Source organism: Microcaecilia unicolor, unplaced genomic scaffold, assembly GCF_901765095.1.
Source record: "Microcaecilia unicolor unplaced genomic scaffold, aMicUni1.1, whole genome shotgun sequence".
Taxonomy (NCBI): domain Eukaryota; kingdom Metazoa; phylum Chordata; class Amphibia; order Gymnophiona; family Siphonopidae; genus Microcaecilia; species Microcaecilia unicolor.
Genome location: NW_021963126.1, coordinates 94,070 through 118,858, shown reverse-complemented (window position 1 = coordinate 118,858; position 24,789 = coordinate 94,070). Strand labels below are relative to the sequence as shown.

Here is a 24,789-nt window from a genome sequence, read left to right as displayed (position 1 = left end):
TGGTAAGCCCGCGTTGGGCTTACCGCCTCTTAGTAAAAGGAGCCCTTGATGAAAGAATTACTGAAGCAACATTCTGGCTGAAGAATCTTTAACATAATCACTACGCTAAAGCACATCTATATAGAGGGGAAAAGTTGTTGGACATCTGTGTCTAAAACACCTGTAAACTTCAGGCAATCAAACAGTCCATTGTGACACCATCTCCCTCCTAGTGAATTTTCTCATCTGAATGGCTACATAGGGTTTGTGATCATTCCCCAGAAAGAGCCCTTTGAGAATGTTGCTCACTTGTGCATGAGCAGAAGAGATCCAGTGATGATTTTGAACTATTACATAGCCATGTGTTTGTAACATGGATCTGAACTGATTCTAAACCTGGTGTGTGTGTGAATTTATTATCTCTATGATACTTGGACCCCAACTTTAATTTCAACCTAACCAACTATAACTATATATCTAATTCTAAAATAAGATTATTTTTGATTTTAAGGTACTTGTTCACTAAAGCATGAATATGCACCTGTTAATCTATGTTAACTTCAACCTGATTTGTGTTAATTTCTTTGGATTATCGTGCTTTAGTGAATAAGGGTCTTAAGCTTTTATAAGCTCGAAAATACACCTCTCTGTTTATTTTTGGTTCCAGTGGCTTTCTCTTGTATCTTTGGGTTTCCAGCCCCTACTAGGTGGTCTTCATTCTTATTTAACTAGATGGATTCGATGATCTCTTTGTGCCATTAGTTACTATGCTATGATTTTAACTAGTTTGTAACAACTAATAAGATACCTGCTTTCATAACGTATATCAGTGTAATGAACTCTCGTCGTCATTAACAAATTTTACTTACAATTCAAACCAACCACAACTAATAGAAGTTTCAGGAATAGTTGGCTATATCAAAGAGTAGAAAGAATACTGATTTCTGTTAAAACTAATTTAAAAGGAGGAAAATTGAGTAGTAATTTTCAACATGTCTAAGGGGCATTAAAATCTGGTGAAACTTGACCCTTTACCTCTTCATTTTTTCTGTCTTCCTCATTTTAGTATGATATGATGTAGTACTTGTATTCCGCCAACTCCCAAAATATGGTTCAAAGCAGATTCCAACAATAAAAAAATAGACCTTGATTATAATAGATATAGATCATGATTCTTTCCTGAATCTGGCATGAGTTTGTCCTTAAGCTAGCCAACACGGTTGAACACAGTTATTGTAATATCATCAGATCTGGCCACAGAGGATTCCTTTCTGAAGTGGTGTCACTCAGTTCTCCTTAGCTGGCATTTGCTTCTCAAGTTGGCCACCTTTCTGTTGATGTTATTGTCCTGGGACTTGTTCAGGATTTTGTATTGTTAATTTGAAATGTTTTGAAAGTATTACATTTCTAAAGCTTTGTTTTATTCTGTTGCTTGTATCCTAGATCTGGTTCCGTTAAGGATGGTTCTCTGGTGGCCTGTTCATTTTCTTCTGATGGAAATATTTTTGTCACTGGATCATCAGGTGGAGACTTGACAGTGTGGGATAATAATATGAGATGTTTATATGCTGAGAAAGCACATGATCTTGGAGTCACCAGCTGTGACTTTTCTTCACAGCCAATTACTGGTTGGTTGCCTTCACATTTAAGGGTATTGCCTAAAGACCTTATCCAGGCAAAATATCAGGCAGTGCATCTAAAATCAATAATAGGCAATCTGGCTGGTTTAGGCTTTATGCGCTTGTACTACATCCTCCTGACCTTTGTCTGAATTGGGTCTTTAAGGAATTTGTGTGTGTATGTGTGTCAAGAAATAAATGAGTCCTTTTATGAATAAGCTAATGAATTACTATTTTACAGATTTCATTCTCATTAAAACTGTTTGCTATTTCAAAATGTCTTGATTTTTTTTGATCAGATGGAGAACATGGTTCAAAATCTTTTCGACTTGCATCTTGTGGTCAGGACAACCAAGTCAAGTTATGGGTTCTGTCATTAAATGTTATCACAGGTATGTTTGCATTAAAAAAATGATGATTGTCCTGAAATATCTGCTTGAAATCTGAGGGATTTTTCTGTGGAAAGTGGAAGAAATTGCCAAATTCCTTACTATAATTGGAGACTATGGGGCCCATTTACTAAGCTGCATTAAGCAGTGAACATGGGCTTTTGCTGCATGGTATACATTACTATGGGGCCGTGCTGATACCAGCCAAGGCTTGAAAAGCAGCCAGCATGGTGCTTAAAAAAAAAAAAAAAAAAAAAAAAGTGTTAGCTGCTTAAAATGGGAGTGGATAGGAGCTGGGCATGATATGGATGGGTAGACCAATCTAAACCTCGAAAAGAGCTTTAATGGATATCTGCATAAAGTTCATAATACAAATAACAAAAGATGATATCCTTGCATAGTACTGATGTCATCAAAAATTAATATTAACAGGAGGAAAAAACCTCAAATTGTAAGGGAACACTCTATCGTTGATAGCATCAACATTAAGGAGGTCCCTTCACTTATCATGGGTAAAAAACCTCCTTTATTGTCTCAAAGAAATTTTCATTTTTATATTGGCTCATGCTCTACTTGAGACAACCCTCCATCTAGTTCTGTAAATATAGTACGGAATGATGCACTTATCTTATTAAATCTGCAGTCAGCTCAAGACCCACCACGGCCCGACTTTGGCCACAGTTTCAAATCCTTCCTCAGGGTCCGTGGTGTCTGACTGGCAAAATCTGTAAATAAAGTGCATCAAAATTACATCAGTTCACATTATTTCTCTAACTAGACTTCACAGATTCAAACTCAAAATCGGTTTAACTTACATAGTGCTTTCTTCACAGCTAGCTCACGCTTATTAGTCCATCAAAAATGGCTCCGATTTATATATGCCGACGTCAGACGCCGACTTGATAAACCCCTCCTATCTCAGATGTTCGTCAAATGACGACATTTTATGGTTACGCGCTAATTCAAAAAAATTTATTCCATTCGATCTTGGTGTTCATACCAAATGGACATAATGTATGTAAACGAAAAATCCAACGTTGTTCTTGTCTCAACAAAAGAAGTTTCTTATCCCCTCCTCCAGTCTGCCACCTTAACTGTTGCAGTACAAAGCACCTTAAGCTCTCAAAAGAGTGTTCTTCCTTATTACAAAGAGCTGCTAAAGGTGCCGTTGTTTTGTTGATGTTAATATCACTTTTATGTTCAATCAACCTTGTAGAAAGTCTTCTGGACGTTTGTCCAATATAAAGTTTATTGCAACTACAAATTATGCAGTAGACCACCCAATCAGACAAGCATGAAGTACTTTGTTGCAAACTATATTTTTTCTTAGACTGGGTATCTGTGAATTCCTTAATTTCAAGCATAATGTCACACATATTACATCCTCCACATTTTTTGTGACCAACTTGACTTTCTTGACTATATATCGGTTGTCTTAATGCTGAAGGGGCCAAAATTTCTTTTAAATTTCTTTTAATTTCTCCCCTGAACATGTAGAAGGTTCCTTATAAGGCTTATCCTTATTACAATTGGATGATAACACCTCACCTTCAGCATCATGGAATTTGTATCAGAATTTATCATGTTGTCTTATTAAAGCCGAATTGCATAATGCTACTATGATAGAATATTGTAAGAAAGAATTAATCCCTAGAGGTTTGCGTATCTCTAAAGAACCTAAATTATTCCTTGAAGACAAACAGTTTTTACAAAATTGGGCAGGAATATTGAATAAATGTGCCCTGGATTTAATGGTGTTAATTATTGATAAAACGCGAGAAACAATGACACAAATTAAAAAGGATATAGAGGTAACAGAAGTTCTCTTGAAACAAAAAGAATCTCTAGAAATGTTTAATAAACAACAAGATGATATTAAACACAAGATGGATCGTTTGAGATATGATATCCAGCAAATGAAAGTAAAAAAGTTCCGTCGGGATGAAAAAGATTATGAAAATAAATCAGTATATCCTTGGCTTTATAAAGATAACAGCGAACAGAAACCTGCTTTTGAAGGAGGAAGCGATGGTTTAGACTCTGATTCCACCAGTTTGGGAAGTGATAATCGTTTTTTAGAACAAGGCAGAGGGAAACGAGGTCGAGGCAGAGGCAGGGCCTCGAGACGAGGATCCAGACAAGATCGGAATTATGGACCAGACAGGTCCGACCGACCAGTAACTCGGTCACAATAAAGGAAGATTCAAAGGTAATTAATTTATCGAAATACCCTGTGTCAGCAGTGGAATATAACGTACTTGCGAAAGGATTATCTTATGTACCCATGGTATCCTATGATCCATTTCAGAATAGAATAGATCTTGAAAGATTTATACGATCGATACACATTAAATCTTTTAGAAAAGATGTCTCGAGGGTTAAATTGAAATCGAAATGGATTCCCCCCACTCCACCAGAACCTGCTGTGACTATTTTTAAACAACTAATCCTTAAAGAATTAGAAAAAATAGAAAGTAGCCTACAGAGAAAATCTTCTAATTGCACCCCAGAAGAAAAATTAGCAATCAAATCTTTGAGAGGTAACGATCAGATTGTTATAAGGAAAGCAGACAAAGGTGGCTCGATTGTGATTCAAGACAGAATAACATGTAGAAGAAATTTTTAGGCAGCTATTAAATCAGCATGATTATGAAGAGCTGATACAGGATCCTACGCCTGCTCTACAAGAAAGAATTTTTTCTATAACAGGAAAAGGATACGCCAGTAGTTTTATTACTCAGAATTTGCATTTTTAAATAAAAAATCACCACGTATCCCTGTTTTCTACACTTTACCAAAAATTCATAAGCGGCTTAATAATCCACCAGGTCGCCCTATAGTTTCCAGCAATGATTCAGTACTTGAGCTGTTATCTATATATGTTGATACTTTCCTGCGTCCCTTTGTGCAACAATCTAAATCGTATATAAAAGATACCACAGATTTTTTAAAACATCTACAGACTATCCAAAACCCTGATAAAGATTGGCTCTTGGTAACAATGGATGTAACTAGTCTATACACTGTTATTCCACAAGATGAAGCGCTACTTGTTTTAGAAGGAGTAGGTATTAAAGTAGAGGGCTGATTGTACGGTACCCACTACTTTCATTTTGGAATTAGCCTCATTAACTTTAAAAAATAATTTTTTTCAGTTTGAGGGAAGGCTCTTTAAGCAAGTATCCGGGGTTGCGATGGGTTTGCACCCTCGGTAGCAAATCTGTTTGTTGCAGATTTTGAGGAAAGATATGTCTATGTCTCACCAGGGTTTGCCAAAATCAAGCTTTGGTTAAGATTCATAGACGATATTTTTTGTCTATGGATGGGATCCCGAGAAGAACTTGAGGATTTTGTTATATTTTTGAATCAATGTCATCCTGCTCTGAAATTCACCATACAATATGATAAACATGGTGTCATTTTTAGATTGTTTTGGTTAATAAAGTGGATACAGGGTTTTACACTACCATTTTCCGAAAGGAAACAGAAACACTTTATTATATTATGACAGCTGTCATTCTAAAAAATTGAAAGACAGCTTACCTTTTTCTCAATTTTTATGCTATAGGCGTATATGTTCAGATTTATCAGAGTATAAAAGTAAGGCAAAAGATTTAAGTAGTAGATTGAAAGAAAGGATATCCTAAAAAAGTGATACAATCAGCTTATAGAAGAGCTAAATACAATAATTGTGATTATCTTCTGGAGCCTAAAAAGATCATTGATGAAGGGGAACAAGATGTCATGACCTGTGTGCTACGCCATTCCACTATGGTGAATAAAGTTGCTGCAGCGATTAGATCCCATTGGCATGTTATCCAGACTTTACCTGAGTTTGAGAATAGTACATTAAGACTGGCTTATAGGAGGGGCCGCAATTTAAAAGAAATTTTGGCCCCTTCAGCATTAAGACAACCGATATATAGTCAAGAAAGTCAAGTTGGTCACAAAAAATGTGGAGGATGTAATATGTGTGACATGCTTGAAATTAAGGAATTAACAGATACCCAGTCTAAGAAAAAATATAGTTTGCAACAAAGTACTTCATGCTTGTCTGATTGGGTGGTCTACTGCATAATTTGTAGTTGCAATAAACTTTATATTGGACAAACGTCCAGAAGACTTTCTACGAGGTTGATTGAACATAAAAGTGATATTAACATCAACAAAACAACGGCACCTTTAGCAGCTCTTTGTAATAAGGAAGAACACTCTTTTGAGAGCTTAAGGTGCTTTGTACTGCAACAGTTAAGGTGGCAGACTGGAGGAGGGGATAAGAAACTTCTTTTGTTGAGACAAGAACAACGTTGGATTTTTCGTTTACATACATTATGTCCATTTGGTATGAACACCAAGATCGAATGGAATAAATTTTTTTGAATTAGCGCGTAACCATAAAATGTCGTCATTTGACGAACATCTGAGATAGGAGGGGTTTATCAAGTCGGCGTCTGACGTCGGCATATATAAATCGGAGCCATTTTTGATGGACTAATAAGCGTGAGCTAGAAGTCTAGTTAGAGAAATAATGTGAACTGATGTAATTTTGATGCACTTTATTTACAGATTTTGCCAGTCAGACACCACGGACCCTGAGGAAGGATTTGAAACTGTGGCCAAAGTCGGGCCGTGGTGGGTCTTGAGCTGACTGCAGATTTAATAAGATAAGTGCATCATTCCGTACTATATTTACAGAACTAGATGGAGGGTTGTCTCAAGTAGAGCATGAGCCAATATAAAAATGAAAATTTCTTTGAGACAATAAAGGAGGTTTTTTACCCATGATAAGTGAAGGGACCTCCTTAATGTTGATGCTATCAACGATAGAGTGTTCCCTTACAATTTGAGGTTTTTTCCTCCTGTTAATATTAATTTTTGATGACATCAGTACTATGCAAGGATATCATCTTTTGTTATTTGTATTATGGATGGGTAGGCGTCAGCTGTGACAGCATGTGGGTCAGTACTGTGCTAGGTGTTGCAACTGCTGATAGTACAGCCACACTTACCACCATCTCAAGAGGAGGTGGAATGGACATCTGTACTACTGGCTGTCTAGTAGCACAACTGCTGTGAAAAAAGTTCCACAGCAGCACATTTCACTCTTCCTCAGAATGCAACTGAATTTACCCCAGTCCCCTCCACCCCCCCCCCCCCCCCCCAAGGACTTACACTGGGGTTAACTATTGATGGTTTCAGTGGACCCTGGTGGGAGTGGCGCACTGCACTTCTACCTGGGACTTTGCTAGGATCCAAAATGTCACTGATGATGATATTGGTAGTTTCTTGGTGTTACTGGTAAAAGGCTTTCTTCCACATGAGATAGCAGTAATACCACCAGAATGCCACTATGGGTCACTGGCACCATTTTGGATCCTGGCACAGTCCTGGGCAGGAGCAGAGGAGGCCATCCCTATTCAGGCTGACTGAAATCACCAGTGGTGACCTCAGGGTAAATCCTGGATGGGGGTGGTGAGGGAGGTGCTTATGTTCAGGAGTGAGGCAGGGCCCCCCCCCCCACCACCCGAGGTCGTCATTGTCGCCGGCCCCCCCCTCCACCTGCTACCGGGCCGGGCCCTGCACTAACCTTAAACACCTCCTTTCAGCACGTTTGCAGCAAGCAGCAGCAGGGCAGACCTCTCCTTCCTTCCGTGCCCCGCCCTCGCGGACGTTACGTCAGGCGAGGGTGGGACACGGAAGGAAGGAGTGGCCTGCCCTGCTGCTGCTTGCTGCGAACGTGCTGAAAGGAGGCATTTAAGGTTAGTGCTGGGAGCGACGGAGGGAGGGCGGGTCGGACTGCGGTGTCGCCGGGCCCCCTTTGGAGGCCCGGGCCCAGGGACATTTGTCCCCCCCCCCCTTCTCGGCGGCCCTGGAGTGAGGTTTGTGATTTTGGGAGCAGGCTTTGGCAATTCAGGGAGGGATCCAGTTGGGAGTTTTCAGTGGGGCTGCATTGCATTGCAGGTGCTATCTGTCACCGCATATAACATTATGCCCACATGCTAATTCTTTGCCCTGTGTGGTAAATGCACGGCAGATGCTGGGCATAACCCCTGCATTTACCTCAAAGACTTTGTACTTAAACAGCGTATTTTTGTTTTTAATATGCAGTACGTGCAAAACTTAAAGCACTTTAGTAAAAGTTATAAAGAGAATGAAAAAAAATGTTTAAAGTACGTAAATTCACAGAATAAAGGGGCTTTGATGTTTAGTTAATGAGCAGATATTGTTTCTGGTTGCTGAGTACCATTGTCAGTATTCTCTCTGATAACATCCATGTATTTGATGTCCCTGAATAGTTTGTGGTTTCTGTTCTGAAGGGAAAGAACCACAGCTAGTTCTTGGGGTCATGGAGAAAGAGATCCTTTGCTCCAGTCATGGAAGATTTCCTTATTTTATATTTTTTTTACCCTCAAGATCCATTTTTTTCCCTAAATATTTCTGACCTTTGAGTTCTGTATAGTAATATTTCCTAGCTAGTATGCCTTCAGATCTGGTCAAGTGTGCCAGAGAAGAAAAATCATTGCTGGTGCTCAAGTCCAGACTAGCAGATGGGCTCTGCTCTCAGTAACTTGCAGCAACAGTGGCTTTTAAGTTCAGAAGATGCTTTATAAGCACATGTGCAACCACACATGTCTCTCTCCTTCCTAGATACAGCATGAGCGCCAGAGTGTGGAAATTAGGCAGCTTGTAGTGCAAAAAAGCAGGACCTGGCTATCATACCACACACATTGCACAAAGCAATTGGCATTCCTTTGTTTATCTTTCTCATTGTAGTCTTCAAGTCTCTGGTGGGGCTTTGATTGCTTACCTAGTTTTTCTTTTGGCCACATGATGTCTCTATACCCACAGAGCTTATTCGATAGAGTTTGGTGTGCAACGCAGAATGTTTGAAAAAGTGTGAACACATAAGGGGCTTTTCTTAAATATGTATACGTATTGCTATATCACTTATACAATATTTAGATTTGGGCTAAAAATCACTGTGTTTTATAGATAAGCTTTGTAAGCAATAGCCAAGTGTAGTGTAGTATGGGACTCTACCAGTTTAACCCCAGGGCCATTCCAATTTTGGGCAATACTTGAATTGGCCAGTGTTAGAAATGGGATACGACTAGATGGACCTTCGTTATGATCTAGTAGGACAACTCTTACGTTCTTATTCTATGAGTAATTGTAGCCTTTGTGGTTTTGTATTTTTTTCCTCATTTGACTTTTCTCTTTAATCATTCTTGGTAGGTTTTGAAATGAAATTTAAATGCACATTAAGTGGACACTCTGCCCCAGTTCTCTCTTGTGCATTCTCATATGATGGACAAGTTTTAGTCTCGGGGTAAGGAATGTTATTTCATTTAATTTGTAGCATAGTTGTCTTTCTACTGTATTTAGAACCATAGACTTTAAGGTCAACAAAGAAACTGCAAGTTACATATTTTTTAAAAAAGATATATATATTATATATATACCCTGTTTCCTCGAAAGTAAGACATCCCCCGAAAATAAGCCCTAGTAGAGGTTTTCCTGAATTAGTAGATATAAGGCCTCCCCCGAAAGCAAGACCTAGCAAATTTTTGTTTGAAAGCAGGGCCGCTGAGAGCCGGACAAGGCCGCCCCCCGGGCCGCCCCCCACCCAAGGTCGCCGGCCCCCTTCCACCCACCCTCCGTCACTCCCGGAACTAACCTTAAACGCCTCCTTTCACCTTCGCAGCAGCAGGGCAGACCTCTCCTTCCTTCCGTGCCCCGCCCTCGCGGACATTCATTCCAATATGCCCAGACCTCTCTTCAAGATCATCACATGTGGAAATAAGTACTCCCTTTCCCACACCAGCATCTGTAGTATGATGTATAACTCATTTGATGTGTTTATTGCCACGTTATAGAACTCTTCCTGATGCTATGTTATCTACAACATTCCTTGTACTTCAGATCTGAGATTGTATGGACTCGGAGCCAGATTTACAGTTATCTAAGTACATCCTTTTGGTCTTTAATCCACAATTCCCCCAACTCCCCCACCCCCCCCACCAGTCTAACCCCAGGACCATTCCATTTTGGGCAATGAAGGAGCCTGTACAAGTGGGTCAGCTTTTTGATAAGATGATGGCTTTGGGACGTTATGGTTTACAATTAATTTTGAGCTCGATATACTGCATAGTCCGGCAAGCAGATCAAGGTGCTTTACAATAAACACACAAAAATCGGAAAGGAAATCCAGAGAGTGAAGGGAATGTTTAATCGCACACACTGCAAAAGAACAGCATTCCACTGAGTGCAAATACAGGCAAACATACTATCTAGTTGGGCACACCAACAAAACCCAAAAAGCCTTATGGAAAATGTGGATTTTCAAGACTTTTGAATTTCTTAAATGATCCCGCAAATATCTGAATGGAGGTTGTTCCAAAGTTTTGGGGCCAGGAAATAAAAAGCAGATTGTTGAATTGATTCATAATGAGCTGACTTGGGGCTGGACAATAATAGGTGATTTGAATTTAGTAATCTTAACGATCTTGAAGGAGTATACAAGATGGTTGAGGTAGAGAGTTATATCCACATAGTAAGACTTGTGGGTTCAACAGAGAATCTTGAAAAAGACTTGATAGTGTACTGGTAGCCAATGCAGATATATGAGTAGACTTTACCCCAGTGTTATTACTTTGCTTATTTGCAAATAACTAATTTTTTCATGAAGAACAGATTTAAAGATAAGTGTTTTACAGAAGATTTGTGAGATTTCTTGTCAACCAAAAAATTTGTTTGAATACTTTTTTATTGATGACAAGTTAGTAACAGCAATTATCAAGAAAAACAATGTGAGAGTACACAAACAAGAAATTATAGTATAATACCGTACAGCCCGTCGTCAAGTTTTCCTCAGTTTTCCCCCATCTTCCCCTCCCACCTTCCCACACTATGCACATTCCCAAGATAACACAATCGATAACAACCCCCATCTCCTAAGAGAACTCTACCAGATATAGCCAATCAGTTATACCAAGACCAGGAGAGTTCTGTCGCTTCCGACTCTCCCCTACTCACAAATGAAGAAAAGAAAAAGTCTCCTTAACAATTTCCCCCTAACTCTTCCCCAAGTCCCTGTAGTCCATCCCCCCCTCCCACCTAACGGTGAGCGAAAGTGGTTAAATAGAGATGGAGAAGCAAAAAGTGGACCTCCACAATAAGTTATAAAGGCAAAGTATTAAGAAGTAGGCTGTATGCGCGAGGAGAGAGGTTTTGTATAAAAGGCTCCCAAACCATCCAAAACCATTTCTTCCGCTTTGCTGTGAGACAAGCAGAGCAGGCTTCCCAGGTTAATAACAGTTGAATTGCATTATGCCAATGCTACTGATTAGGAGCATCTCTCCCACACCATGTCTGTAAGATACACTTCACACCCACCACACATGCTTTGTAGAGAACATATCGATGGCCCTTTGACAGGGAGCCTCTATATTGTTCCAACCCTAACAAAAAACTGGAGGGGGCAAGGGGAAAAGTATGTTTATATACGAAAGCACTTGGTGCCAGTAATTCTGTATAATTGGGCATGTCCAAAGTTCATGAGATAATGTATTCTCCAGTGTCCCACAGGCCCGCACATTGCAGAGATGGGATACACCCAGCATGGAAAACCTGTCTCGGGAAGAAGTATGCTCTTGTTAGAGACCAGTACAGGCATTCCCTATATCTAGCAACCAAAAATTTATAAATTTTTGCAGAACCGGTGCCTATCTTACGTTCTGACTGGTGTGTGAACAGGGAAGGGGCTGGAATAAAGATGGATGGACTGAGTTGGGGGGGGGGGGCTAGAAAAATAGATGGAGTGAGGGGCCTGAAGCATGGGGAGGGGGGACTGTGAAGAAAAAAAAGTGGATGAGGCATGTGGGGGGCTGGAAAAAGGTGACTTATGTGTGTTTATGCAGGGAGAGGGGCTGGAATAAAGGTGGTTGGAGTGAGTTGGGGTGGCTAGAAAAGGTGGATGAGGGTCTGTGCGCTATGGGAATGGGATGGAGGTCTGTAGGAATGTGCTTAGAGAACTGCTATGGTGGTGGGGCGGGTATTTCATGCCTAGGAGGAGATGCCAGCCCTTATAATGGGGGAATTCTGCACAAGAAAACGGTGAATAGTGTGAACAATTTTGCAGAACTTTCAATTTTTTCATGCAGAATTTCCCCCAGGAATAAACCCTACCTGGGCCATTAGCCTCCCAATGTTTGAATATTAGATCTGACTCTCCTGGTGGAAACTCCCTATTAAAGCTAATTGGAGTTAGCTTAATACTGCCTTATGCCTCTTTTATATCTCCAGTGTGTATTTTGTATAAGGGTTATCTACTCAAATGTTATTCCTACTGTTGCTTTTGGAGCACACTAAAGCTGCCAGTGTCTCCTCAGTGAGCATTGCTTCTCAGTTAAGACCCATTGTTTAGTGTTTCCAGTCCACCGCAGCCTGAAGCTGAGGAGCTACATAGCACTATCTGAAATTTGACACCCCTAACGCCCTGCACCCTTCCCCCTCCCCCCAAACCTTCTGGTGTATGTATGAAGAAGGGTGTGAAAGGTCAAGGAGGGACCCAATCAACATCATTTGCATTTATAGGAAGGTTTGTAATGAGTGAAACCAGTTTTTATGAGTTCCCTCTTGAAAAATGAAGATATTCAGCTATTATATAGTTGAACATTTTTCATTTTTCCACACTGATGTATTCAAAATGTCTCATTATAAAGATATAAATCCATTATTTTGAAAGGATCAAGGAATAAAATGTAGAATATTAATCCAATCATTACTGCCACTATTCCGTTCTTATGGAGATGTATCACAGGAAGAAATGCATCATTCTATATTTAAACCAGTTTCATATTAATGTACACTAGAGCTTTGTTTATCTGCAATGGGTAAAATACAGGCAATACCAGATAATTTGAGTTTTCAGATAAAAGAATTTCAGATGAGAATTTCCCTAAATAATGGTTTCATGTGAAGCCATCCAATTTTCAGAAAGTGTAGGTTTTGCTAGACAATGGATCACTGTTGGGGGTCCTTGTTTTTTCCCTATAATTCCTTCCTCCAAATACTGAGTTTCCAGTTAATAGATCTTTAGATAAACAGTGCTTTTTCAAAATAAAGCAATACCTACTAATTAGTGTTCACCCTTACTCTGTTATAATGGTTTGTACAGTATAAACCAGATGTACACAACACTGTGCAGAAACACACAGGATACTAACCGTCTAGTTAAGACGATTGGATAAGAGACAAGAATAGAAACAAGAAGCTTTGAGTTAATAGAGGGGCATGACAGGGAAAATTAAACTGGATTCTAGGTAGGAATAATTGAGGAAATGGCAACATTAACTGTGTAAAGCAGGAAGGAATGAGGTTTCTTAAACTTATATAAGAAAAGCCAGTGGATTGGGTAAGTGCTATGTCTTTAACAAGAAATTTGAGTAATACTACCCTGAAATAGTCCAGATTGACACCTACATCTTCTAACATTAATCTAGCTTAGTTTTCTGCAATTCCAAACCATCTACTTGAACCATGAGTAAAAGTATGAGTTCTGAAGATTCAGATTCAAGTTAATAGATGGGAAGTTTGAAGGCAGGAACCATTTACTTGTGCAAACCTGTAAGAACTTAGATTTATGGTCCCAGAACCACTCTGCATATGAAAACAAGAGCATGGGTGCATAGGGTAGGAAAGAAATAAGTGCAGCCTCTCAACCTCAAAAACAGGATAAACTGTGTATACAGATTTTATAGATCCAGGGTACAAATCTGTAAACCCTAATCCCAACGAGGCTTATGTAACAAGACTTAGCTTCAGATATGCCATGTTGATCCAAGGTAGCTGTATAAAAGATTGCAGCTTCCATTCTATTCCTTGGCTCACCTCAGAGGTCAAAGCAATAAGATACTTACTCTTCTTTTGCACAGTTTTGAGTGCAGACTTTCATCCCCCCAAAAAAGGCTAAATTATTTTTTTAAATCTTTAACACTTTTTAAGTGCAACAGAACATCATGCTTACCATAACAGAAAAGAGTACAAAAACAAATCACTAAGGTCCCTGTTTACTAAGCCATGCTAGAGGCACGCCAACGTTTTTAGTGCACGCCAAGCATTAGCTCGTGCTAACTGTGTAGATGCCCATAATATTCCTGTGGGTGTTTACACACTTAGTGAATACTAATTTTTAGCACATGCTAAAAATGCTAGCACACCTTAGTAAACAGGGCTCTAAATAAAATATTTCTTCTTTTACATTAAAATTTAGCTTTTGCTATCCTTATTTTCCCAAAAGACAATGTCTCATTTTGTAAACAAAGCAAGAAGTGCCCTGTTTACTAAGGTGCACTAGCATTTTTAGTGTGTCCTATAGGAATATATGGGTGTCTCTAGGTAAAAACAGGGCCCTAAATGTTTTATAGAAAAGTAGATATGATGTAACAAAGAGAGGGAATTAGGTACAGAAAAAGTCCAACCAAAAAAATGAGCACAAAGGGCCTTTAAAAACAGAGGGAACACAGTTCTTTCTTTCATTAAAACATTTAATAGTAGAATTTGATTGGAGGAAGACCCGACACGGGCTGTGTTTCGGTGCTACCGCACCTGCGTCAGGGGTCACACCAATGACTAAAAGGCTTCAACAGACTGATTACAAACCGTCTGATGTTTTCCAGAATTTTCCTCCGAATGTCATGCAGTGCAGGACTCACGCGCACCCTGTTGAAGCCTTTTAGTCATTGGTGTGACCCCATACGCAGGTTAAACACGGCCCGTGTCGGGTCTTCCTCCAATCAAATTCTACTATTAAAAGTTTTTTTGAATGAAAGAACTGTTTTCCCTCTGTTTTTAAAGGCCCTTTGTGCTCGTTTTTTTGTTTATAGAAAAGTAGAAACATTTATTTGCACCTAATGATCCAGCAGTGATCCCACTCACCATTTGGGAGAGCAGATGGGGTAAAGAGCTGGTAACATTGTACCATTATCAGCAAATTAATGGGTTATTGCCTTACTATCCTCACTTTCTGTGTTTATAGCTATGACAATTTGGTGCAGAAAATTATGAAGCTGAAGCGTTTCTTAAGAATGTATATGAAGGAGGGACCCCCCTCCATAGCTTCACCCCCAATGTTGCTTTAGCAGAATTCAGCGGGTTGAGTCCACATGTATTCTTTTTGCTGTCTTTAGCAGCTTCAGTTCTGGTTTTAAATAGAGGCTGACTGAATTTCAGTTTTAGTTTATGGCATTGAAACCAGCCCATAATCCATTTTCGTTTTGACTGAATGGTTCTTTAATTTTCAGCCATATTTCTGGTTTTGACCAAAAATGATCATGTACTTTTTTTTTTTGGTGGAAGCCAAAAATGTGTGCATTGTCCCATTTTACTCTCTCTCTCCCTCCCCAGATCTCACCCTGTGGACCTATCTTACAATCCCTGGTGGTCTAGGGGTGTAGCTGGGCAGTTACCTCCTGCCTATTCTGGCTCTGCCTTGACAGGTGCATTGCCTCTGTTCTGACTACACCACAAGATCACCAGGGATTGTTAGGTAATTGGGGTGGGGGCTACTCTTTATTTTATTTTTTTTTGTATTGCAAGTAATGCATTAATGATCTTGTACAATAGTTTATATGATGAATATAGTGCTCCAAATGTCTTTATACAGAATTTTAGCTGGAATTTGTCTGTAAATTTGGAATGATGAGCTCCTTAGGAATTACAATGGTCATGCCGAGTGTGATGCAAAGAAAGTTGCTGTAAAAGCACCGTGGCTTCTAGTTTTCAGTAGCTGTGGGTCCTTGTGTGTGGAGGCTATTTTTCTTGGGGGTAAAATATGATCTTTCATTATTTAAAGTTATATTCTGGTTTAAATACATGGATTTAGTAGAGGGATACAGACTGCAAGCTCTGCCAGTCTCCAGCGGGCCTCACTAGTTCAGGTTCACACAACCAAATCTGACTTTTCAGTTTGTTTTCGGCTTCAGCTGAAATCGAAAAACTGCCTCCAAATTTCTTCTCCTGGTTTTATTCGGCCTCTAGTTTAAAAGGGCCACATTTAATTATCTGGCATTAGAATTTTCAACTTGAGGATCATTGCTTAAAATTTTTTTTAAATTGGCAAACACTTTGTCAAAATCATTTATTGTAAATTTATTTTCTATATCATAACTATTGTCTCTTTTCTTGAAGGTCTGTAGACAAATCTGTGATAATCTATGAAACGGTAAATAAGATTTCATTCTAAATATATTGTTTTAAGTAAATTATATCATTTAGTTCATATTTTTCTATTAGGTTAACTTCCCTTTAATGTTTGAAGATGTTACATACAAATGCTACATGTGACATGACATTTGTATGTAACATCTTCAAACATTAAAGGGAAGTTAACCTAATAGAAAAATATGAACTAAATGACATTAATGATCATTTGCCATATTGTTCAAGCAGCTAAAAAGTCAGCTTTTATTTGTTCCACTACTTCAAAAAATTGTAAAATGTGTGATTACAATGTGACACAGTGACATGTTCTTTCCCATTCTACCACTGGTCATTTCAGGCAAGTCTGTGTGAGGGACTCAGTGGACCTACCTTAAGATCATGAGATACGATCATCCCCAGATTCTACAATTCTTATACCCATACAATAACTTCACTCCATATACTGCATTGGTCCCTTGAACATTTGTAGACCAAATGCATGACCCAGATTGATTGATTGATTGATTGATTTTTAGTATTGAATTTTAGATGCTAAATGCTAGACTATTCTTCAGGCCTCACTAGATCCCTCTTCATGTTTTCTGCAGCCTCTGTGGTATCTACTCTGTTGCAGATTTTGCTAACAGACTTTCTGCAAAATTGCTTACAAAGATTTTGGAAAGAAATCGGACCAAGGGCTGATCCTGAGACATACCACACCACCAGTAATGTCACTTTCGTCAGCATGAACACCATTTACCACTACCATTTTTGTTTTTCCAATCAACCATGAGCAGTGGTACCAGTAGCAGGATAGGGCTGGGGGTTGTGTGCCTGTCTTTTCCTACTGAAATGGGGTCACAGCCACACAAAGTTTGCCTAGATCTTCCCCCTCCATGTAGTGACTCCTTGAGGTACTCCCCCTTTTTAATAAAGTTAGAGGGACTTCCACAAAGGCGTGCTAGCGTATTTAGTGTGTGCTAAACGCTAGAGATGCCCATAGATACCTATATGGGTATCTCTAGCATTTAGCACACACTTATTTTAGTGTGCGCTAAAAACACTAGTGTGCCTTTGTAAAAGGAACCCTTTGTTCTTGTGATGTTTAGAACAGTTGGCTTTGAAAGAGCCATCTCCATATGTGCTCTAGTACTGAACCACACCATTGGTTGATCACTGGATCCCAGGTGCTCACCACTATGAGGTCAAAGACACTTTTCCCTTCACAAGCAACAGATCCAGTGTAATGCTGTCCCTCATGGGTCATGTTATCATTTGTGAGAACAGTACTCCCTGCAGCGAATCCAGGTTCTCTTTACATCTAGATGAGAAGACACTGTGGCTGGAATGTCCAGCACCTAACAGGTTGAAATAATCTAGCAATAGTGCTTCCTCTTTCATTGCAGTCATATAAATGTTTTCAGTTAAAGCACCTTTTTACTAAAGTACGGCAAATTTTTGTAGTTACGATGCAATAACTGTCAAACCTCTGTGTTTAATTGTTGGGGTGTTTCCAAGCAACCCTCCCAGAAATGCTAGGAAGTTACTGTTACATTAATTGCCTGGCAGATAATGCATGGTGCAGTTAACTGCACCTCTTGAGATGGTGTTTACCATGTTAATGTGTTAACTCTAGGGCACAATCTCCTCCGACTCCACACCCCAAAGTGATATTTTCTGTGTTAAAGAGCTAACAGTTAACCACTGACATCGCAGTAATTCCTGAGTTAAACAGCTGACACAGTAGACTCCTAATTCTTTCTCTTTCTTTTGCCTGCAGTAATCACCATATATCATATCACTACAATGTTCCAGTCCCTCTTTCCAGATTAACCCAAAATGCCATTTCTTGCTTCATAAGCAATGCAGTTATGTTGTTTTTGATATTTTTAATATATAGCATTGTTTCTCCTTCACCTCTTCTTACCCTCTCCTTCCTGATTAGACTGGAGCCCAGTATAACTATCCCAGTCATGGTTCTCCGTGTGCCATGCCTAGCCACTAAGTACAAGTCAGCCTCTTCCATGACTGCTCCTAGATTTAGGGATTTATTTCTCATATTGTGGTCATTTGCATACATCAGCAGTCCTGAACCTTTTGTTTTAAAAAACATTTCACATACCAGTAAGCCCATGCTCTCCTTAACAACTGAATGTGCCTGTAGACCAGAGAGCGGTGTACAAGCAGTCAAGTACTTTAAAAAAAAACAACATTCCCTGTTTTCTACTTTAGCCTGACCACCTAGATAAGATTTTAGATAGTGCTGGGGAGGAACCTTCTATCTTGGTACATGTGGGTACCAATGACATAGGAAAATGTGGGAGGGAGGTTCTGGAAGCCAAATGTAAATGTATTGGATATTTTCCTGCATTGATTATGTTCTGAAGTGTATTTCTCCTATTTGGCCAACAGATGGTGCATGTTTATGCTTAAAGCTGTTACAGAGGACTGACTTCTCTGGGGGGTCTTTTACTAATGCTTAGCTTGAGTTATCTGCAGCAGGGTCCATAGGAATAAAATGAGCCCTACTGCAGATAACTCGAGTTAAACTTTAGTAAAAGACCCCCTCTTTCTTTTAGTCAGCACACAGATAATAGAAAGTGCCTGTAGTGATGTAACCAGTTTTTATTTGAAACTTGACTGTTCTGGGCTCAGATTGGCCTGGAGTTTTAAATTACCAGCAGATGCTGGCTGTTGCTTCAGTTTCAGCCCAGGAGAAGGAGAGAGAGAGCTCTTTACTGAAGCCCTGTAAAAAAAAAAAAAAAACAGTTATATTTGATAACTGGTGAACAGCTATATATGTCCTGATCTCCCCAGGTACTTTCTAGGAAGTATGAAAATGTTTAGTTAGTTTTCTAATTGATTCATTTTTCAGTTACTTGTTACTGTTTGCAATTTGCACATTTATTTTTTGTCCACTGTTCCAAGTTCTGAGAATAGACATATTTGTTTGTTCGTTCTGCTTGTCTGGACTGATAAAGAATCCTGTTGGTTTGTGTTTTGGGTCTGCGAGTGCTTTCTGGGAACTGTGGGACCACTGGGAGTGTGGGGATAATTTGAAAGCGGGAGACTCGCCCAGAGGCAATTGTTATCCAGTCGGTGGGAGGAGGGTGCTAGTGTAGAGCATGAGCAGCAGGTGCAGGCAGACCTGAGCTGTGCTGGGGATAGACCCTTTAAGTGGCCGTGGGGTAACCCCAGGTGGGTGGCTAGGCGTTTCATGACACTTAGATTGGCTACTCTTGGAAGCAGGATACTTGGATAGATGGATTGGTCTTAGCCAGTATGGCTATTCTTATGTTCTTATGAACTGGCAATATTGCAGGTCTGCGGTTCCTACTTTCCTTCTCCTCCCAGCAGTCACCATCACTTTATCCTACACCTACATGTGCTTCCACTGTGACTACTGCTGCCACCAGCATTGGATTGTAAATGCTACATCCTGCATCTCCCCTGTGGCCATGATCACTGCTGCCTGCTTGTCTGAGAAATGTGAAATCCTGTCACCAAGATCATTACCATTGCTTGCTGCAGAGGAGGAGATAACCTCCTCTGCAGCGAGAAGCCCTTCTTCCTTTTTCTGCAAAGTCTGAGTGGGAGCACATGTGCTTGAATACTGTGTGCAGTTCTGGTCACTGCATCTCAAAAAAGTTATAGTGGAATGAGAAAAGCTACAGAGAAGGCTGACGAAAATGGTAAAGGGGATAGGGCAACTTCCCTATGAGGAAAAGCTAAAGCCGCTAGGTCTCTTCAGCTTGGAGAAAAGATGGCTGAGGGGATATATGATAGAGGTGTATAAAATAATGCGTGGAGTGGAACGGGTAGACTTGAATCACTTGTTTACTCTTTCCAAAAATACTAGGACTGGGGGGGGGGGGGCACACAATGAAGCTACTACAAAGTAGTAAATTTAAAACAAATTGGAGAAAATACTCAACGTGTAATTAAACTCTGGAATTTGTTGCCAGAGACTATGATAAAAGCAGTTAGCTTAGTGGGGTTTAAAAAAAGTTTGGCTAACTTCCTAAAAGAAAAGTCCATAAATCATTATTAAGATTGACTTCGGGGAAAATCCACTGCTTATTTCTATGATAAGCAGCATAAAATGTATTGTACTGTTTTGGGATCTTGCCGGATACTTGTAATCTGGATTGGTCACTGTTGGAAACAGTCTTCTTGGCTTGATGGATCTTCAGTCTGTCCCAGTATGGCAACACTTATGTTCTTATGTTCTATGTTATGAGAGAATAAATTAAAGGGAACTGGTAGGAGGCTACAGAGTAGGGGAATACGGTATTTAAATGTTTTGGGTTTTTGTTTGTGTTTTGTATTTGAAATGTTGGTGTATACAATTTCTAAACATTAGAAATAAGGGGAAAGTGAGAGAGAATAAGCAAAGAGATGGGGTGGCTTGAGAGAGGTGAGGTTAGCCTGGATGGGGGGAGGCAAGAGAGATAAAGGATGAGCCTTATATAATAGCTTCACTATGGGGGTGGGGTGGACGGGACAATAAGAATGACAAAAGCTCCTCAGAAAAGTGGCCTTTGGGATTGAGACTAACTGGGGACTTGGAGGATGAGGAAGAACAGAGACCCAGGGCTTGGTGACTAAATGGCTGCTTAGGAAGAGTGGGAGTGGGAACTGAGGGACTGAAGGACTAGATGGTGATGAAGGCCTTGTAAGGATGTGTTAGATGGATAGGGTATTTGAGACAAGATATAGAAAGGTAGGATTGGTTGGAAAGGTGATATGAAACTATGAAGGACATGGATGTGGTAGGGGGAGGGAATGAGAGACAGGAAAACAGGCCTGTGAAGGGGTATGGGCAGGCATATGCATCAGAATGAGAGGGAGGGAGAAGGGAGCACAGAGCCCTTGGCTCCATCAGATGTTTCCTCCAGCTGTTGCCCTTTGCAGAGTGAGGGGAGCTTGTTTTTCTGTTGCTTTATTTTTACTAAAATTTTAAATACTGCATTACAAACAAAGCCCATTCAAAGCAGGTTATATAAAATCACATTTATAAAATTCAACACAAAAAAATGGCAAAAATACAGAATTCAGCTGCATACCTCCCTGTAGGACTCCTGCCTTGTTTTCCTTAGGTAAACTATTCCACCAAACATTCTCAATCCAAACATTTCACCTTTTTACCTTAGTTATAGTTGGAATCTCCAGAAGAGACTCCTGATCTGGTCTCACTGTATGTTTGGAAAATACCAGAGCTGCTGCTGTCCTTGGCCAGCTCTGGTCACCAGCACTGTGCACTTGTTAAAATCGGAGAGCAAATACTTGTCTACAGGAAGCAGTAATCAAGTCTATCAGAACAGATTCTAACCAGGAAATTCAACTGACATTTTTAGTGACTTTTATTGCTAGAGAAAGTATTAATCCGTTATTTACAGTCCTTTGGACATTGGACTACTTCAGTCTCCGTTGTGCAGGTTTGCCAGTCAACCAGTTGACGAGATTTAATCCCTAAAGGATAGAGCAGAATAGAAACTCAAGCTCAGGAAGCTTATTGCAATTACATTGAGTTCCTATTTGGGAAAGAACACAGTTTTAAAATATCAGTTTTGACATTTTAAGGTTTTAAGAATGGCACAACCTCAGTATTTTAGAGAACATCTGCAATGGTATTGACCTACAAGAATCTTGCGATCAAGTGAAGCATGTTTACTTGATGTGCCAGCGTTTTCTCAGAGACAGTTACAGTGAGGAGAAGTCTTAACTTGTTAGTGTTTTGCAAGAAATTAATTTTTTTTCCAGTTTAGATCATTTGTAAGATATTATAATGAAAGAGGATGATAGCAATTTAAGTTATGGGTTCTTCTGGAATTTTACAATCTGTCTAGTGCAATGGTTCTTAACCTTTCTTCCGTTGTGACACACCTGACAAACCATGTTTACATCCGTGACACACTGGACACTACTGGTCATGGTTGAACAAAGAAATCCCTCATATATCATTCATTATCAGTTGTGCTTGCCATGATAACATCAAGACTTGATTACTTCAGTGCACTATGCAATGGTCTGACTACAAAGGGCCTGCAGCAGCTCCAGTTGATTCAGAACGCAACAGCAAGGCTCATAGAAGGTTGCAAGCGACGTGACCACGTAACACCATTTTTACAAAAACTTCATTGGCTAGCAGTAGAATACAGGGCTACATTTAAAACTCTATGTCTGATCTTCAAGGCCCTCAAAGGAAATGGCTCTGAGTACCTGAAGAATAGGATGATCTTCTACACACCGCCAAGGATACTAAGGTCCTCTCAAGGACTATCACTAACTATGCCCTCTCCAAAAGACATTACATGATGTGATACCCACAAGCGAGCCTTCTCCGGAGTAGACCCCACACTCTGGATTTCCTTCCTGAATGTCTCTGCTTAACACAGGACTATCCCTACTTCAGGAAGCAGGTGAAAGCTTGGCTCTTCAACCAGGCCTTTAATGGAAGAAGTAACTAACTTGTTAGTGTCACTCACACACACAAGGAGTGACACGGGCTGCACATACTTCAGCAGGACATGTTTATCCACTCCTTCCCTAGCTGAGATAATATTTAACCATCTCTCCGGCCTCATGTGCAACTTTGATTTAAATTAGTCACCTTACTTTCTTACTCTTTTACCTTTCTATATGTTCTATCTATGCTTTAAACTTCACTATCAATTAAAATGTTCCATTATGTATTGTGTTGACATTGTATGAGGTATACTATGCCATACCTTGTATTGTTATTTGAATATTTTTACTGCTGTAATTGCCTATTTCTCATGTTTGATCTTTTCTTACTGTACAGCCTTGAGTGAATTCCTTCAAAAAGGCGATAAATAAATCCTAATAAATTATTGCTGAAAATGATGCAAAGAAAGTTGGTGACTGCTGGCAGAAGATTAGATTTGCAAAATTTCCAATTGGGGCTGGTGGCAGCAGTGGTCATTTTGGGTCATGGAGAAGCAGAAAAGATTTCCAGTACCTGATCCCTACTCTATTCTCCCCAGCCCGCAGTTACACATGGTTGTTAAGGAAAACAAAGGCTTGGTGTCACATTTTTGATGACACGCCTCTCAGCTCTTGGCAACGCACTGGTTGAGAACCACTGTCTTATAGCAGCAATAAGTTTTACTAGGGCTAATGAATTTTATGTCCCAAGGTGGGAGGTTTGATTGTAAATGTGATGTTTGTTTTATGTTGTAAACCACTTTTAATAAGTTTTTCAGGCATTGCGGTATATAAAATCTTTTTTTAACTTAAATAAAAATGTTTAGATTTGGTCAAGAAGTAATTGTAAAATATAATGTTACATGCTATTTTTTGTTCATGGCAGCAAATACGTGTGTTTGTTCCCCCCCTCCCCCATTCAGATAACTGGGAATATTCTTCATATTTTATCTCAGCATACCAGGTATGTGCACAGACGTTCATGTTTTATTTCCAAAAAATCTTTCTATAAAGTATGCAGTATGAATTGAATTTGTGGCAATTCCTGTTGTTGTAGATATGTTACAACTTGTGCCTTACCACCAAATCTTCCACTACTTGCGAGTGGATCCATGGATAAAACTGTGAACATCTGGCAGCTTGATCACGGCACATGTGTTAAAGGTAGGTGCTTTATAATCTAAACTTCAAAGTGTATTCAAAATATAAATATTGAATGTTTGGTGCATCCTGGTGTTGTCCTCCTAAACATTTCTAAAACACTGTCAGGCATACAAACACATTAGAAATAGTCCCTGCTCCACAAATATAACATATATGACAATCAAGAGATTCTAGGAGAATGTGTTATAAAGAATGGTCAAGAGGTAGAAACAACCTTAAAAAAGGAGTTTTTAGTTTGGATTTGGATGTGGCCAGAGAGGAAGCAGGCAAATGGTGCAGCAAGGTTGAGAGTGGAGACAGGAGTTTGTGACATTTGCAAGAAAGCAGTATTCCTGTTATATTTCTTGTTACTGCTTCTGTTCCCTAGTATAGCAGTTACATTAATATAAGTATCTCATTTAAGAAAGTATAAACTTATTTGTTTATAAATAGCTGTGGATAGTCTTGGCTATTTGGAATTTATTGCCTTTTTTATTCTTGTGTTTAAGAACACAGAGTGGAAAGCAGGTCCAGGTCTAATATAGAGGACTGGTCAGAGGATGAAGTTTCAGCTTGGCTTTCCGCAGAGGGTTTGACTGACCTTGTTCATATTTTCAAGGTGAATAACATAGATGGCAAAGAACTGCTGAATCTTACTAAAGAGAGTCTGGCAAATGACCTAAAAATTGGTAAGCATGTAAAGAAACTCGAGAATCATATTTCATTCTAAATCCTAATACCCAGCCTTTACATTTTGAAAGATTTCTTACCATCTTTAATTTTATGAAGATAAAAAGTCAAGTATTTTATGGATCTATAGACAGGATCTGAAATACCTTTGAGTAGGGAAGTGATTTATTTGAGAAACAGATTAACCATCCTTTCACTTACCTTAAGAATGTATTCTGTTGTGGAATTACCTAATCTCTTAAGAAAGCAAGCTGGAAAGGTTTTACCGCTTATGTGGTAAGCATGTTGACTTGTGGCAAAACTTCTTGTAACACCAAGAC

General features: G+C 39.5%; 1 protein-coding gene across 3 annotated transcripts in view; it reads left to right on the top strand.

Annotated features, from left to right (window-relative positions):
* Positions 1-24,789, top strand: part of LOC115458971 (WD repeat, SAM and U-box domain-containing protein 1-like) — a 62,804-nt gene that overhangs the window by 14,101 nt on the left and 23,914 nt on the right. For 2 of the 3 annotated variants that reach the window (XM_030188831.1, XM_030188832.1), the window contains exons 3-9: positions 1,423-1,607; positions 1,898-1,990; positions 9,224-9,317; positions 16,178-16,211; positions 23,560-23,600; positions 23,694-23,800; positions 24,289-24,468. In XM_030188831.1, coding sequence (XP_030044691.1) covers positions 1,423-1,607; positions 1,898-1,990; positions 9,224-9,317; positions 16,178-16,211; positions 23,560-23,600; positions 23,694-23,800; positions 24,289-24,468 — 734 coding nt within the window. Of the gene's footprint in view, positions 1-1,422; positions 1,608-1,897; positions 1,991-9,223; positions 9,318-16,177; positions 16,212-23,559; positions 23,601-23,693; positions 23,801-24,288; positions 24,469-24,789 lie in introns of those variants that run through there. The other variant, XM_030188833.1, reaches the window with a different exon arrangement.